Source organism: Chiroxiphia lanceolata, chromosome 2 (assembly GCF_009829145.1).
Source record: "Chiroxiphia lanceolata isolate bChiLan1 chromosome 2, bChiLan1.pri, whole genome shotgun sequence".
NCBI lineage: Eukaryota > Metazoa > Chordata > Aves > Passeriformes > Pipridae > Chiroxiphia > Chiroxiphia lanceolata.
The window spans coordinates 40,019,386-40,032,121 of record NC_045638.1 but is presented as its reverse complement, the minus strand read 5'-3'; the positions used below and the strand labels follow the sequence as shown (position 1 = coordinate 40,032,121).

At 43.0% G+C, this 12,736-nt stretch overlaps 2 protein-coding genes across 3 annotated transcripts in view; one reads left to right on the top strand and one right to left on the bottom strand.

Annotated features, from left to right (window-relative positions):
• Positions 1-4,471, top strand: part of PCCA (propionyl-CoA carboxylase subunit alpha) — a 277,386-nt gene extending 272,915 nt beyond the window's left edge. The window contains exons 23-24 of the mRNA XM_032677799.1: positions 689-766; positions 4,127-4,471. Coding sequence (XP_032533690.1) covers positions 689-766; positions 4,127-4,195 — 147 coding nt within the window. The 3' untranslated portion in view covers positions 4,196-4,471. The remainder of the gene's footprint in view (positions 1-688; positions 767-4,126) is intronic.
• The window catches only part of GGACT (gamma-glutamylamine cyclotransferase), a 29,464-nt gene continuing 20,941 nt past the window's right edge, over positions 4,214-12,736 (bottom strand). For both annotated transcript variants that reach the window (XM_032677801.1, XM_032677800.1), the window contains one exon: positions 4,214-7,923. In XM_032677801.1, coding sequence (XP_032533692.1) covers positions 7,454-7,906 — 453 coding nt within the window. In that variant the 5' untranslated portion in view covers positions 7,907-7,923 and the 3' untranslated portion in view covers positions 4,214-7,453. The remainder of the gene's footprint in view (positions 7,924-12,736) is intronic.

Genomic DNA, 12,736 nt, shown 5'->3' with positions numbered 1-12,736 from the left:
TGACCTTGAGCTTGCACATGCCTGTTAGCAGGGTGCAAACAAGCAGAAGAGGAAACTTCAATGTTCCTTTTTAAGGGAAAATGATGGTTTTGCCTCTGCGACGCCTCCCCTGTGGATGAGAGCTGGTGGTTCCTCACCTGCCTTCTGTCAGTCCGAAGTCATCAGCTGCCATCCAGATGCTGCCATGAGCAGAGGTGTGACATTCTCCTCAGCATTAGCCTGTTGGGTACTGCTGGAGCTTCCAGCCCAAGCTCCCCCGGATATGTGCCAAGAAACTTTTGGCTTCTGAATCAGTATTAGTATCTGTGGGCCCTGTGCCAGGGAAGCAAAGCAAAAGTTCCCCAGCCAAAAATGCACAAATTAAATTTTGCTCTGGATTTCATTGTGTTGAACTGTGGTGGATGTGAAGTCTGAACTGTAGAATTTGGAGCTGAATGGATGGGGTGGGAGAGGAGCCTTTCAGGCTTGCCTGGGGTGATAGTTTTAAGTAGGTGATTCCTTTTTCCCTATTTTGCTGCCAGTTTTGTGGTTGTCATTTGTGTTGTGACTGTAACCGGCTGACTTGACTTGTGCCATGAAAGCATTTATAGCATTTAATGAAATAATCCTTTTATTCTCCAGAAGAATCATTGCACTTAGAAAATTTCAAATGCTCTATTCTCATTTTATACTGCTTGAATTTTACCAGGTTTCGGAAGGTCAAGAGATTTGTGTAATTGAAGCAATGAAAATGCAGAACAGTATGATTGCTGCTAAAACAGGCAAGGTAAGCTACCTTGGGTCACTTAAAACCATATGCAGCTTGTCAAACAGGATAGAATTTAAAAAGGAAAAAAAGAAGGTTCTGGTTGTTAAGGAATTAAGTCTGATTGTTGTAAGTCTTTCAAAGTGAGGTGTCTTTAATTTTGTAACATTTGCATCTGCTGTGAATGCTGTTATAAGTAGTTCCGAGCCTTAGACAGCACAGCAGGAAATAGTTTTACTGGCCTCAGAAATTCATATAACTCTCTTTCTCCTAAATGATTTGTTTTCTCTGATGTTACAATGCCAAGTTGAATTGAAAGGTGTTGCAGACCATTTCTCCAAATTTCATCTTTCCAGAGAGCAACCGAAGAAGAGACATCTCTTTGCCAGTTAATTATTTAACGGCAAACAATTTGCCATTAAAAAACCCCACTCAGAACAAGGCATAGAAAGTGCTTTTGCAGGAGGAAGAGAGAAGCAAGTTTTTAATTATTGTGACTGTTAAATATCAAGCCTAGATCTGCACATCTGTTAAGCTTTGCAAGGCTGTGCATTGTGATATCTTCTGAAGGATCAGCGTTGTAGCCCTTGAGCTGGGACTCTCCTGCAGTGTAGGATGTGCCAAAGCGAGCGCTCAGGGCAGGAACTGGTTAAGCTTATATGATGAGGGCATGCCTTAAACCCCAGCTGGTTTGGAGGCTGTCAGCCCCCCAGTTTGGGGCCTCAGAGCATCCCTGTGTCAGATTATAATTCACAGCCTGAAACCATCACCTAGACACGGGCCCCTGATACATCCTTTCCAATGGGAGAGCATAGTCTGGATCTGGGTATATATTCTCTTCTTTTGCCTATTTCCTTACCTGCCCCAACCCATGTTTGCCTGGGGTCGAGCCACTCTACTCTCCCTGCTGTACAAACCCCAGTGCAAGGCCCCTCCTCCCAGAGGGAGGCAGCAGGGAGCCCGACTCTCCAGGCAGGGACGGGGTTAGCCACTGGCAAGGTTCGCCGAGATTTTAGGACAGGCCTCTATGCCAAGGACTGTTTGTGTGTTTACAAGAAAGGCTTATTTGGCACAGCTCTAAAATTGTTACTGAGACTGGGTCCCAGGGCTTGCCTCTTCCAGTGTATCCAGTGCAAAATTGGGTCTCAAGAGAAAAAAATAGTGAGAGAGGGAGCATGTTCCTTTTCCCGTTGCTCTGACATTGGTACTTTATTATTTCATTTCATGCATTGATTTCTATATAATTTATTCTCTCACTTGATTAATATTTCCAAGCATTTAGTTTGTCATCTTTGCTTCTTTTAACCCCTTATTGCTGCTTTTTGCATCCACTGTTTTTAACTAATGAGTATTTGTAATTAAAATGCTATTCCCTCTCCCACCCCCCCATTTATTTTTCTTTAACCCTCCCTTTCCCACCAGTGTGTTCTGCAATCCATGGGCTTATTCCTTAAAATCCTGCTTGTACTTCTCCCAATAAGAAATATTTCCACTCACTGTGTACAGATGCCACGTAAAAGCTGTGTTTGGCTTATTAATCTTCCAAGGTGGGATGTGAATGGTGCACAGGCTGTGCAGTGGGCCTGATGTGTACCTTGCAATGTCCCCTTGGTGCCCCAAATGTAATAATAATTAGGAAATTATTTGATTCTTTAGAATTTTAAGAATTTGAAAAAGACAGGTTTTGGGCTGTGTAGAAATGAAGCTGCTAAACAGAATTCATCCTGTTCTGCAATGCAAAGTCATGGCTCTAAGTGCTAAAATAACTTGGCCCGTCCACAGGAATGGGATGTTTGGTACTGGCTGTTAGTCCATGTTTTGATGCTTTGAAACTGTGTTTTGAAACTCGGTTCGTTTGTCTTCAGCTGAAAGATGTTCCCATTTTCATTCCTGACTGAATTCCTTTTCTGTATCAAACCCCATCTTCCTGTTTGTAATTGTGAGAAAAGTGGCTTGTTTTTGTCTACTTTGAGTTTACTCCAGCTGCAGGTGGTTTAAAAATGAGGGAAAGATGGAGAGGAACTGGCGTGCCTCCTGTCTTCTATGGGACAGCTGTGCCTGGGTCAGAACAAGGAGCTGGCCCCACTGCATTTCAGAAATCACTGGGGAGTTTGAAACACTAGTTAGCTCCAATGTTTGCTGAACATTGGCTTTGTAGAAAAAGAAAAGCAAGAGGTAGGATGTTTTTCACACTGTTTTCATCTCTTAAAAGATTGAGGCTTAGGAATCAGGTAGGCTGCCTAGCTACTGATTTTGGAAATAACCCCCTTGTTTGTACGTATCACGCTGTTTTTCCCCGTGTAGCGTTCAGCATCATTTCTTGAGCAGTGCTGTGAATGTGTCTGTGCTACAGAGTCAGAGATCTGCTTACAGCTCACAGAGCTTTAGACTGTCAAACATGGGTGTGGGCAATAGTGTGGCCATCGTAGCCTGGTACTTTGGGTATGCTGTGGATTTCCTTTAGGAGCCCAAGGTAGCATTTGGATTATTAAAACAAACCAACTGCTGAACAAGGATTTGGGCATGTCAGCGTGAGCTCTGAATTAATATTGCAAGCAAACTCTAATATAAAGCTTCAGATATTTTCCGGAGCTCCATGTGCTGAAAGGGTATTCAAATATGTTGCAGCCTTTTATAAAGGAAATAAGGGACTAGTATAAAATTTTGTGTTTTAAAATTCGGGAATCTGCACATGAGTATACAATTGATCTACAGATGTAGCTACATTTATTTGACAGTGGTAGCCCTTTGCCAAGTTCAGTTATGTTAAAGGATCACAATTCAGATTTGAATCATCTATCCCAGCTGTCTGGGAATTGAGAGAAACCCATTTAATGGCTGCAGTCCCAAAATTCAGCTATACTTAAAAACTGTAATGCAAGAAATAGTGGAATATTTGATTGAAACATCCCAGCGTAAGAATTGGAGTGTCAACCTGTCCTCTGAAAGATATAAAACTTTAGTAGTAAATGAACAGCAGTGCAACCAGGTGGAAGAAAGGTGCTTTTGAATTTTTAAAGCGCTATCTCCATCTGATGTTTAGGTCTTCAAGTACCTCTGTCTTAAGAAAACCAGCTAGTGGTAGTTGCCTGAGGGGGTTGGACATGATTTGGTCAAGAACTGGAGAGGTGCTGGAGTCTCCATTTTCACAGGTACTCAAAACTCAGCTGGACTCTGAACACTGGAGGTTGAGCAGTCACACTCTTAAGGCCCTTCCAGCAGATGTGCATCTGCGATCCCTGGGGTGGTCATCATGTTGCACAGTGGCCATTTACCCCATGCATGCAGATGTGATACTCTATATAAGCCATGTCAACCAAAACATTCCTTTCACCGTGTTACTGAGCAAGGTTTTAAATTACTGCTCTTTCTGTACCCTAGGTGAAAGCTGTGCACTGCAAAGCTGGTGATACTGTTGGAGAAGGAGATCTGCTGGTGGAACTGGAATGAAAGGTTGCCTCCACACTGTTGAATTAACTAAGCCTTTATTATTTTCATCCATAAAGTAACATTAAGGCAGTTCAACACAGAAAATGGACAGTACTATGTGCAAGATTTTATGCAGGCATATTTACTGTATCAGTGGTTAAGACAGCAAACACAGATGTTAAATCTTGGCAATGGATCCCAGATTTTTACTTTCAGAAATACTTGTACATAACCTTTGTAATGCTTTGATTTTTCAGGATCAAATAAAATCAATAAAATACCATTTCTGCTTTAAAACAGGAAAAGCCTCTTTAAAAAAAAAAAAAAGAAAACACAACAAAAGCCCAAATCTGATTTGTCTTCTCCACAGTAATGTCCCTGGTTTGAGGCCCCAGCCAGGCTGCACAGAATTATTGGCAAGAATGAAAAATTAACCACTGAGTAAACTGAGCAGTTCTCCTACACTCTGTTTAAGTGCTGCACAAGTATCACCAATGGCTTAAATTCTGATCAGCTTTATTGTAATATTTTGAATGCTTTGTATAGACTAGATTTAAATTATAGGTTAGAGGCTTTATTTTGCTAGTGCAGACTTTTGCTGTGTGTTTTCATTTAAAGTTTAAGGGATTTGTCTTTTATTCAAACTCCATGCTCAATTTTGCCCCTCCCTTTAATCTTCTTTATACTGATTACTGCACGCAAGTCTTAACAGAACAAGGTGGCACCGTCCTCAGATCACTTCAGCCACCCCAAGGTATTGCTAGAGGCACGTACTGTCCCTCAGACCAGGCCTCCTCCTGAATTCTTACAGGAAAGGGAGACCAAGTCTCCGATCTTTTGTTCTGCAGAGGCTTTTACTAAAGGCTGTATGAAAAACGAGGACTGTTCATAACACAAGACTGTATCATGCTGGAAAAGCTGTGTATCCAGTATGGGAAACCAGAGAGGGCCTGGAGAGGAGGAATATTTAAGAGCCTTGAACAGAAGTAAAAGGGCTGGTGACTTGGGCAAGGAGTATTTTCTCTTCCTCACTCAGGAATTCCATGCCCCACAGGATGATGTAGATACCGGAAGTGTACTGGGTCCAAAATGTTAGTTTGTGATTAACAGAGGCTCCTTCTTCCATCCTGTGCCCTAGCTTGGTAAGTCAGCAGCCGCAGCCCACTGGATGCCGACGTACCTTCGCAGTCCCTGTGTTCTGCAGCATCATCCGGTCCCTGTGCTCCTGCCTAGGATTCTGCTGCTGCCCGCTCCTGGGCCAGGACACTGGCTGCTCCTGCCTTTGGGCTCACCTCCCACAGCTGTTCTTTCTACATACCTCTAAGTCACCCTTCCTGCTGTGCCTTGACCACTGCCACAAAGAGGAGCTGCCCTGCTCTCATTTTCTTGCCTAAGAAGTGTAGAGTAATGCCACTTCCTAGAAAGCAGCCCACCTGGGCCCTTTACCGAAAGGTGAAGGATGAAAACAATCTGTGGCAGGGCTGGTGACTCATGTTCAACGAGAAAAGTTCATGATTCTGCTTGAAACTTCTGACTGAAGAGGAATTTTTCATGTTACTGAGACGCTGCTAACTGCATCATGCAGCCAAGGGACAGGGATCTGCTTAGTGAATTAGTTTACAAAACACATCAGTATGAGGAAGGAGAGTGTTTGGGTAATACCTGTCTTCCAGGAAAATTAATGCTGTTAAAGTTGGAGAAACTGAGGCAGACAGTTTGCAAATCTCCCTAGAAATCTCCTTACTGCCATCCTGGCCCTTCCTAAAGGAGCACAGTTCAGCTTCTGCAGGTTGCCCTAAACAAAAAAAGTAGTGTAAAGAGATACAAGTATTCTACTTTTGAATTACTTAATTTGCTTACTCCAGCAACATAAAAGCTTTCTGTCTGTTTTTCTAGATGAGATGCAGCAGTGCCTACTACTGCTGAAGTTTAGGCTGATTCCTTACCCTGGATCCCTGGTCTGATTCTCTACTGTGGATCTCCTCCGGCCATCACAGGACTACTGGCAGTGAAGCAAAAGTACAATGTTGTTCCTAATGGTATCATAAGTGCATTTAATTGTACTTTGGCTCACTGCATAGCATACATTCCCTGCTCCCATCCCTTTGGCAGCTTTGTATACCGTACAATCTATTTGTACCAAACCCTGCAGTTGAAGGAAAATATAAGGCACAGGAGTGTAACAACAGAAAGCCACAATTTTCCCAGATTGTACAGAAACCGGCACAGTTGGTTGGGTCACGGGGACAACAGTCTTCTTTACATATTTTTTTCCCCAATTTAAATGTTGCAATAATCACAATACAGGTAGTTTGGATATTTTTATATTGTATATAAAAATCTTTCCCCCAGTAGAAAGCTCAGTTTGCATATGGTCGCAAATTCTGCATTAAAGTGCTTGGCAAAAAGTCACCTTGACAGTAAGTGCTCACAACAGCTTCAGTGTAGGTTTGCTTTTCCTGGTCCCCAACTTCACTTGCCCCTCCTATGCCCTCCCAAATCCTACAGTCACTCAGTGAACTGAAGTGGAACCTGAAGTGCTTAGAATGTTAAATTAAAAATACAATTTAAAATATAATTTTCTTATAATATCTTAGTATTTTTTTCACGGTACCTTGTGAAACTAAACATTATTTAAAAATATACCTTTCCAGTTCAAAAAAACCACACTGCAATGCAGAGTAAGAATAATCTTTAAATTTTCTCTATTTCTTCAGCAAGTTCCTATTTGTCTAGAAGCACAGAGTATCTTCAGTAACCTACTAAATACCATTACAAGTCAACATTCAGTGCGAGTTGTGCTTTACTTTGCAGACATGACTTTTACATCAGTTTCAGCTATTAGTGCAATAGTATCATCATTATTCCATCCACCTTGGAGAACTACACATGAAATTTTGTCACTTCAGGTAAAAAACCCATAAAATTAGTCTGTTCCTCTGCCTTTCACTGACCTCCATTATGCACCAAGGCAAAGGGGGAAATTGAGGAAATAATTAGACCCCAGACCGGGTGTGCGTATACACAATTTTTACCCCTCATGAAAACCCAGTTCTTTGCAGCAGGTTAGTGGGGGTGAGGAGGACACTGACTACCTGGGGAGGGAGTCTCCAACTCTGGGCTTACAGGACTTCAACTCTAGCACCAAGGGTCCTGGGTTGGGAAGGTTACAAGAGATCCTGCATTTTAATAAAAAGGTATTACAGCTTTCCTGGAAAGGTTACTGATCAACACGTGCTTAGTACTATGTCTTCGGCCAGGCTGCGTTACCTCCCATTTCTACTCTCGGCTTTCGCGTAGGACGTAGGAGAGGCCGTGTTTTCCTGTGGAGTCGTAACTGTCATAGTAGGGGAGCCCCACCCACTCGGGCGGGTATGTGGCTGTGCTGTACACGAAGCACTCCAGGATGCCCTCGGCACCGCCCTTCCCTTCCCACTCCACCACCTCGATTCTCATCAGGGTACGCTGGTACATGTCTGGGCAGCCTTCAAACTCATCCAGGAACTGCAGCATCTGGTCATCAACTGAGTAGATCTCCCCAGCAACATGGTGGCCCGTCCCCGGGATGTTCAGCATGTAAGGAATATTGTATTTTCCTGCAATCACCAGCGGGTACTTCTCCACCGTGCGGCCCCTTCCTTGGAATTTTGCTAGCCCCTTGGCTGTGTTGATCATGTGCTTGTAGTTGGGCTGACCCTTCTTAAGTGTGCCGTAGACAAAGACACGGGCCATCGTACCTGCAAAAGCAGCTGAAAGACAAAGGCATCTGTTACCATGTGGCTGCCCTGGAGAACCACACCCACACCACAGCACCTCGGACATGCAAGGCTGTTTGGACATGTGCAAAAGCCTAGGTCTTTGTAGTCCTACATCACATTTAAGTATCATACTAAATTCAAGTATCTTGAAAATTTTCAGATAGAAAATGCATCAGTGCAAAACACACCAGGACAAAGTCAACCTTTTGTAGTTCTTTGCCGTAACCAAATTACATCCCATGGTTTCTCTAAGGAATCTCCAATGTCAGCGAATGCATTCTTGTGCCTCAGGAAAAGCTCTCAACCCTTTTTAATTTTTCTCTTTCCCACTACTGTGTGAGCTATGCTGCAGCGTGTGGTGCCATGCTCAGTGACAACCCAAAAGCAAATGTAACCTGGTGTTGAGTTATCTCATGGACATGCTGATGGATTTGCAATAACCCCAGCTCCAAGGTCTCACATGCTGAGTGACCAACCAATGCAGAACAACAAGCTGTGAATGCCAGGGAGGGAAGTGGGGTGGCCTGTGACAACTACATCCTGAGCAAGCAGGGGCTGTCTGAAAGGTGCCATTGAAGTTTGTCCTGGTCCTTCAGGGGAGGGGAATGATGATGGCTGTAAATATGAGGTGATTTGCAGAACTGGTCATGTTTTCCCAAACCCCTTCACCCCTCCTGTCTGAGGGAGCTGTGCATGTTCCTTCCATTTATTTACCTTGGGGGCTTGTGGGAGGAGAGATGTGGTATTTCAGCCCTAATGAAACTGGAAGCTATGGCTGCTGGCAGGAAGACCAGGTAAGGCCATGCTCCTCTTGTCCCCAGACAGACACCCCAAAGTGCTAAAGCACCTCAGGTCTGCACACATGCTAAACCTCTTTTGGAAACAGACCCTGCACAACCATTTGTTTTATTTGTGAGCATGAAACACTCAAAATTGGTTTAAATGGGATAAAAGACTGACTTTACTGAATGGTGGGGGGGGGGAAAGGTACCTCCATCATTCCTGTGTTACTTTTCACACTGTGCCCTGTTTATCTCCTATTATTTCTGTAAGGCAGAAGCAGTTCTTGCACTGTGATGTTTTTCCACATTTTACCCTTGGTCGCTGACTGGGCAGTGCCTGCCTCATCCACAGTTGTCTGGTTGGGCCAGACATCCAACACCCAAGGAGCATATGCAGCTCCTTTTGGGAAGAGGGTATTAAACAGTGTATTTCAAGTTTGAAAAATCTTTGAAAACAGACTGGAAGTAGAAATGCAATCTGTTCTCTGCTATTTATTCTTATTTTAGTAAACTGTTAGGTCAGTTATCCAAAAGGGTGCATTGCTGACCAAGAGCAGTGTCATTTAAAATCCTCAGTAGCAAAGCAACTTCCCCCTTGGTGAAGTAAACAGTTTTTCTCTCTATCAAAGTACAGTTTTCCAAGCAAAAACTGTGCCTTTATTTACTGAAAAACTGCTTCCACATGGGAAAAAGAACATACTGATTTTTTCCCCCCGTATTTTATCAGATATAGTTCAGAGTAATTTATCCTTCATGACATAAATGAGTTTTTTTTGGATGCAGCTCATTCCCTCACAATAAGAAGAGCATTAATATTCAGTCAGCCCAAGTCTCTTTTATAGGAAAAATCATTACCTTTTAGACTGTGTTTTGAATAACAAACACAGATCCTTCAGGAAGAAACTTGTCCCAGTGGGGATTGAGAAAGGATCAGAGTTAAGCACTGAAACATGCAATTAATTCCCATTAGGGGATTAGGGCACTCGTGTTCACTTTGAATCAGAAAAATGAATCGTGAATTAAATTGTTCACAACCAAGAGGTTACTTGTCAGAGTTAATAAGTTAAAAAATAAAAAGGGAAACCTAAAACGCACATAAAAAGCTCTATAGTGAGTGGTGCATCTGTAAGAAAAAGATATGCTTCATTTCCATTAAACAAAAGCCCTGTCCCTACTGTACAGCTGGAGATAAGCTTCCAAAAAGTTTGCAGGGAAGAGTGTTACCACTCCTAAACCAGTAAAAACTAAGTACCCGTTTCTGATGGCGCAGCAGTTGGCTGCTCGGAAACATCACCCCTTTGAAGGAACACACCCGTCATCCTCGTGCAGGGTCCACAAAATTCAACAGCAAAAAAGAACTTGCTAACCCAAGTTTGGACAAGTGTTTCCGATTTAGCGTTTGAGTAGATGGATTTAGCAGGCAGTACAAATGGAGATGGAGCGGGAAGTTGAATTTTCAGCCACAGTTTGTGTAGAGCCTTGAGGCTGATGTACTCATGGAGCTGTGGCTTCATGGGCAGGTGGCCACTGAGCTCCCCATGGCACCACTGTGGTCCACAGTGGCCCTGTTGCTCACATTGCATGGGTTGGGAACAATGACTTCTCCTATTAAAAAAAAACCCCAACAACAAAGCCAAGTCCAGCCCTACAGCTGAGGAGTTATTGGTAATAACATTTTCTAAATGCCACTCCATATAAATAAGACATATACAATTTTATGCACAATAAATCTCATCTCCCGTGTGCCGTGTGTTGCGCTGCAGAAAGGCTGCAGATGTATTAGCATCATTTGAAGCACTTGCATATCATGGGCTTTCACAACATTTTTAGCCACCTTGTGGCCAGAGAGCACAGAGCAGAATTGTATTTGAGGGTCATTTCACAGGCTTCCACTAAGCAGCTGAAAAGAGTTATAGACAGCATCCCCTTGCTGAATCACCAACAAGAAGTTGCCTTTTCTCACTTAATCCAGTTTGACACTTCCTACCTGCACTAAACCACCTGAGAGGAAAAGAAAACCCACCAAAAACCAAACACCCCCCCCCCCCCCCCCCCCAAAAACTTTATACTAAGTATTAGCTGCCAGGACTAAACAAACCCATTCAGAAGGTACTTTCATGAAATATTCATGCAAGAATCATTAAAATTTAATGGCATGGGGAAACACGAGTAAAATTTGTATGTCATCTTGGCAAACTATTTCTTTTAGCTATGAAAGAAAACCTGCCAAATTACTTACGGGATCAGTTACTAGTTGCTTCATAAGATAAGATGCAAAGATCAGAAAATAAAGTAACTACTTCAGGATCGTACAGGTAGATGTTGCTGGGTAAAACCAGAAGAGGCTCATAACCGGTTGCAGCCAGCAGCCCAGGTTGCCACTTGGCATTAGCACTGGTAGGACTGCAGCTCTGTATCCACATCTGTCCTCTCCTACCAGTGGAGTTTTGGGTCAGGGCTTTAGTTTTCCCTCTCAGGCCCAACAGTTCTAGCATGGTGAGAGAGGAGTGGGTGGCAATGTGGCCAGTCACTGGCTCAGTCAACATGTACCCACTGCAACCAGGCTCTTTGCTCACAGGTTGTGCCCAAAGCAAGACCTTGCTTCCTAAGTAGCAGGAGCAGCTTCAGCAAAAAATCACCTTTTCACCACGATTCAGACAACTATAGGATCCTACCAGCTTCTTTCAAAAATAAAGTAAGAAATAGTGTGTGTGTTATGCCAGCTCCAGGGCTGTTTGCAATCATGGTAGCAGTGGGTTAGGGAGAAAAAGTTTCAAGAAAATAAAACTCCACTCAGAAAGTATCCATTTCTCTCACTCCATACAGTAACATTATTTTCCCTTGAGAAAAATTCTCCACATTGGCTCTGTGACCAGATATAGTTACACATTAATTCTTCAGAAGTTTCTTAAAAACTGTAGGAAACAGGTGAAAAAACAAAATGCCTTGAACTTTAAACTTGAGCCCAGTCTGTTTGAATGAAGCGAGTTTTAAGGTCACTCTTCACTCAATGCTAACTTTCAAGAAGGACTAACATGCCAGAGAGGACTCCTGGGACTGCATCCTGTTAGTCCTTTGATGCTTTCATTTTGTTGCTTGCTATTTTCTTTATAGCACAGACAAGGGCTTCCTGCCCAGGCCGACCCCTTCCCAACATTGCTGAATACCTCGGAAAAAGTTTATGGCAAGACACCTTTCTTACATTAACCACAGAGGCACCAGTGAAACGATGGTTCCTTTGAAATCAAGAGGTTATGGTCTCCTCACAGCGGTCATCCGCTCAGAAACTGTGAGGTGCTGGTTTGTGAAAACAAACAGGAATATCGGAGTAACCAGTGCCACGCTGGATGCTACCGGGCACTACCTGAAGCGCCACTTAACCTACTTTGCAGATTCTTTTCATTTGTTCCTTGGACAGTTCACATCCCCAAACCAACAAATATGCCTGCGGTTAAGCTGGAGTGTCTTTGAGTATCTGCTAGGAGGCAGAGTGAGGATGCCTGCCCTCTGGACAAGCATCAATCACAGCACTGCTCACGTGCCTTGCACCCATTTGGCATCACAGCAAACATTTGCCTTTTGTCTGTTTCAAGTCACTTTCAACTGTACTGCATAGAAAAAACTTCATTAGATTAATTTTTACTACTAACAGAAAGAGTTTAATTCCCAAAGTGACTGTGAGAAGGTCTCAAAGTGACAATCCGATAAAACCGCCACATGCAAAAAGATGATGGAGATCCAATGCAGAAACAAAATGGACACAACGTTAGACTGATCAACAGACTAAATTTCTAGAGAGTGCAGAGACATGAGGGGATTGCTGGCACATCAAAGAGGACAAGAAAAGGAGGATGAAAAAATGGAAAGTCAATGGATGTGGACAAACTGAGTTGAGGAGGGAAAAAAAGTTGACAACTCAAGAGAATATTATATTAGTATTACTAATACTAGTAATGTTTTGTCCTTATATTAAGTAATGTTGTATGAGCCTCAGCAAAGCCTTGCAACCTCAGTTCAGAAAC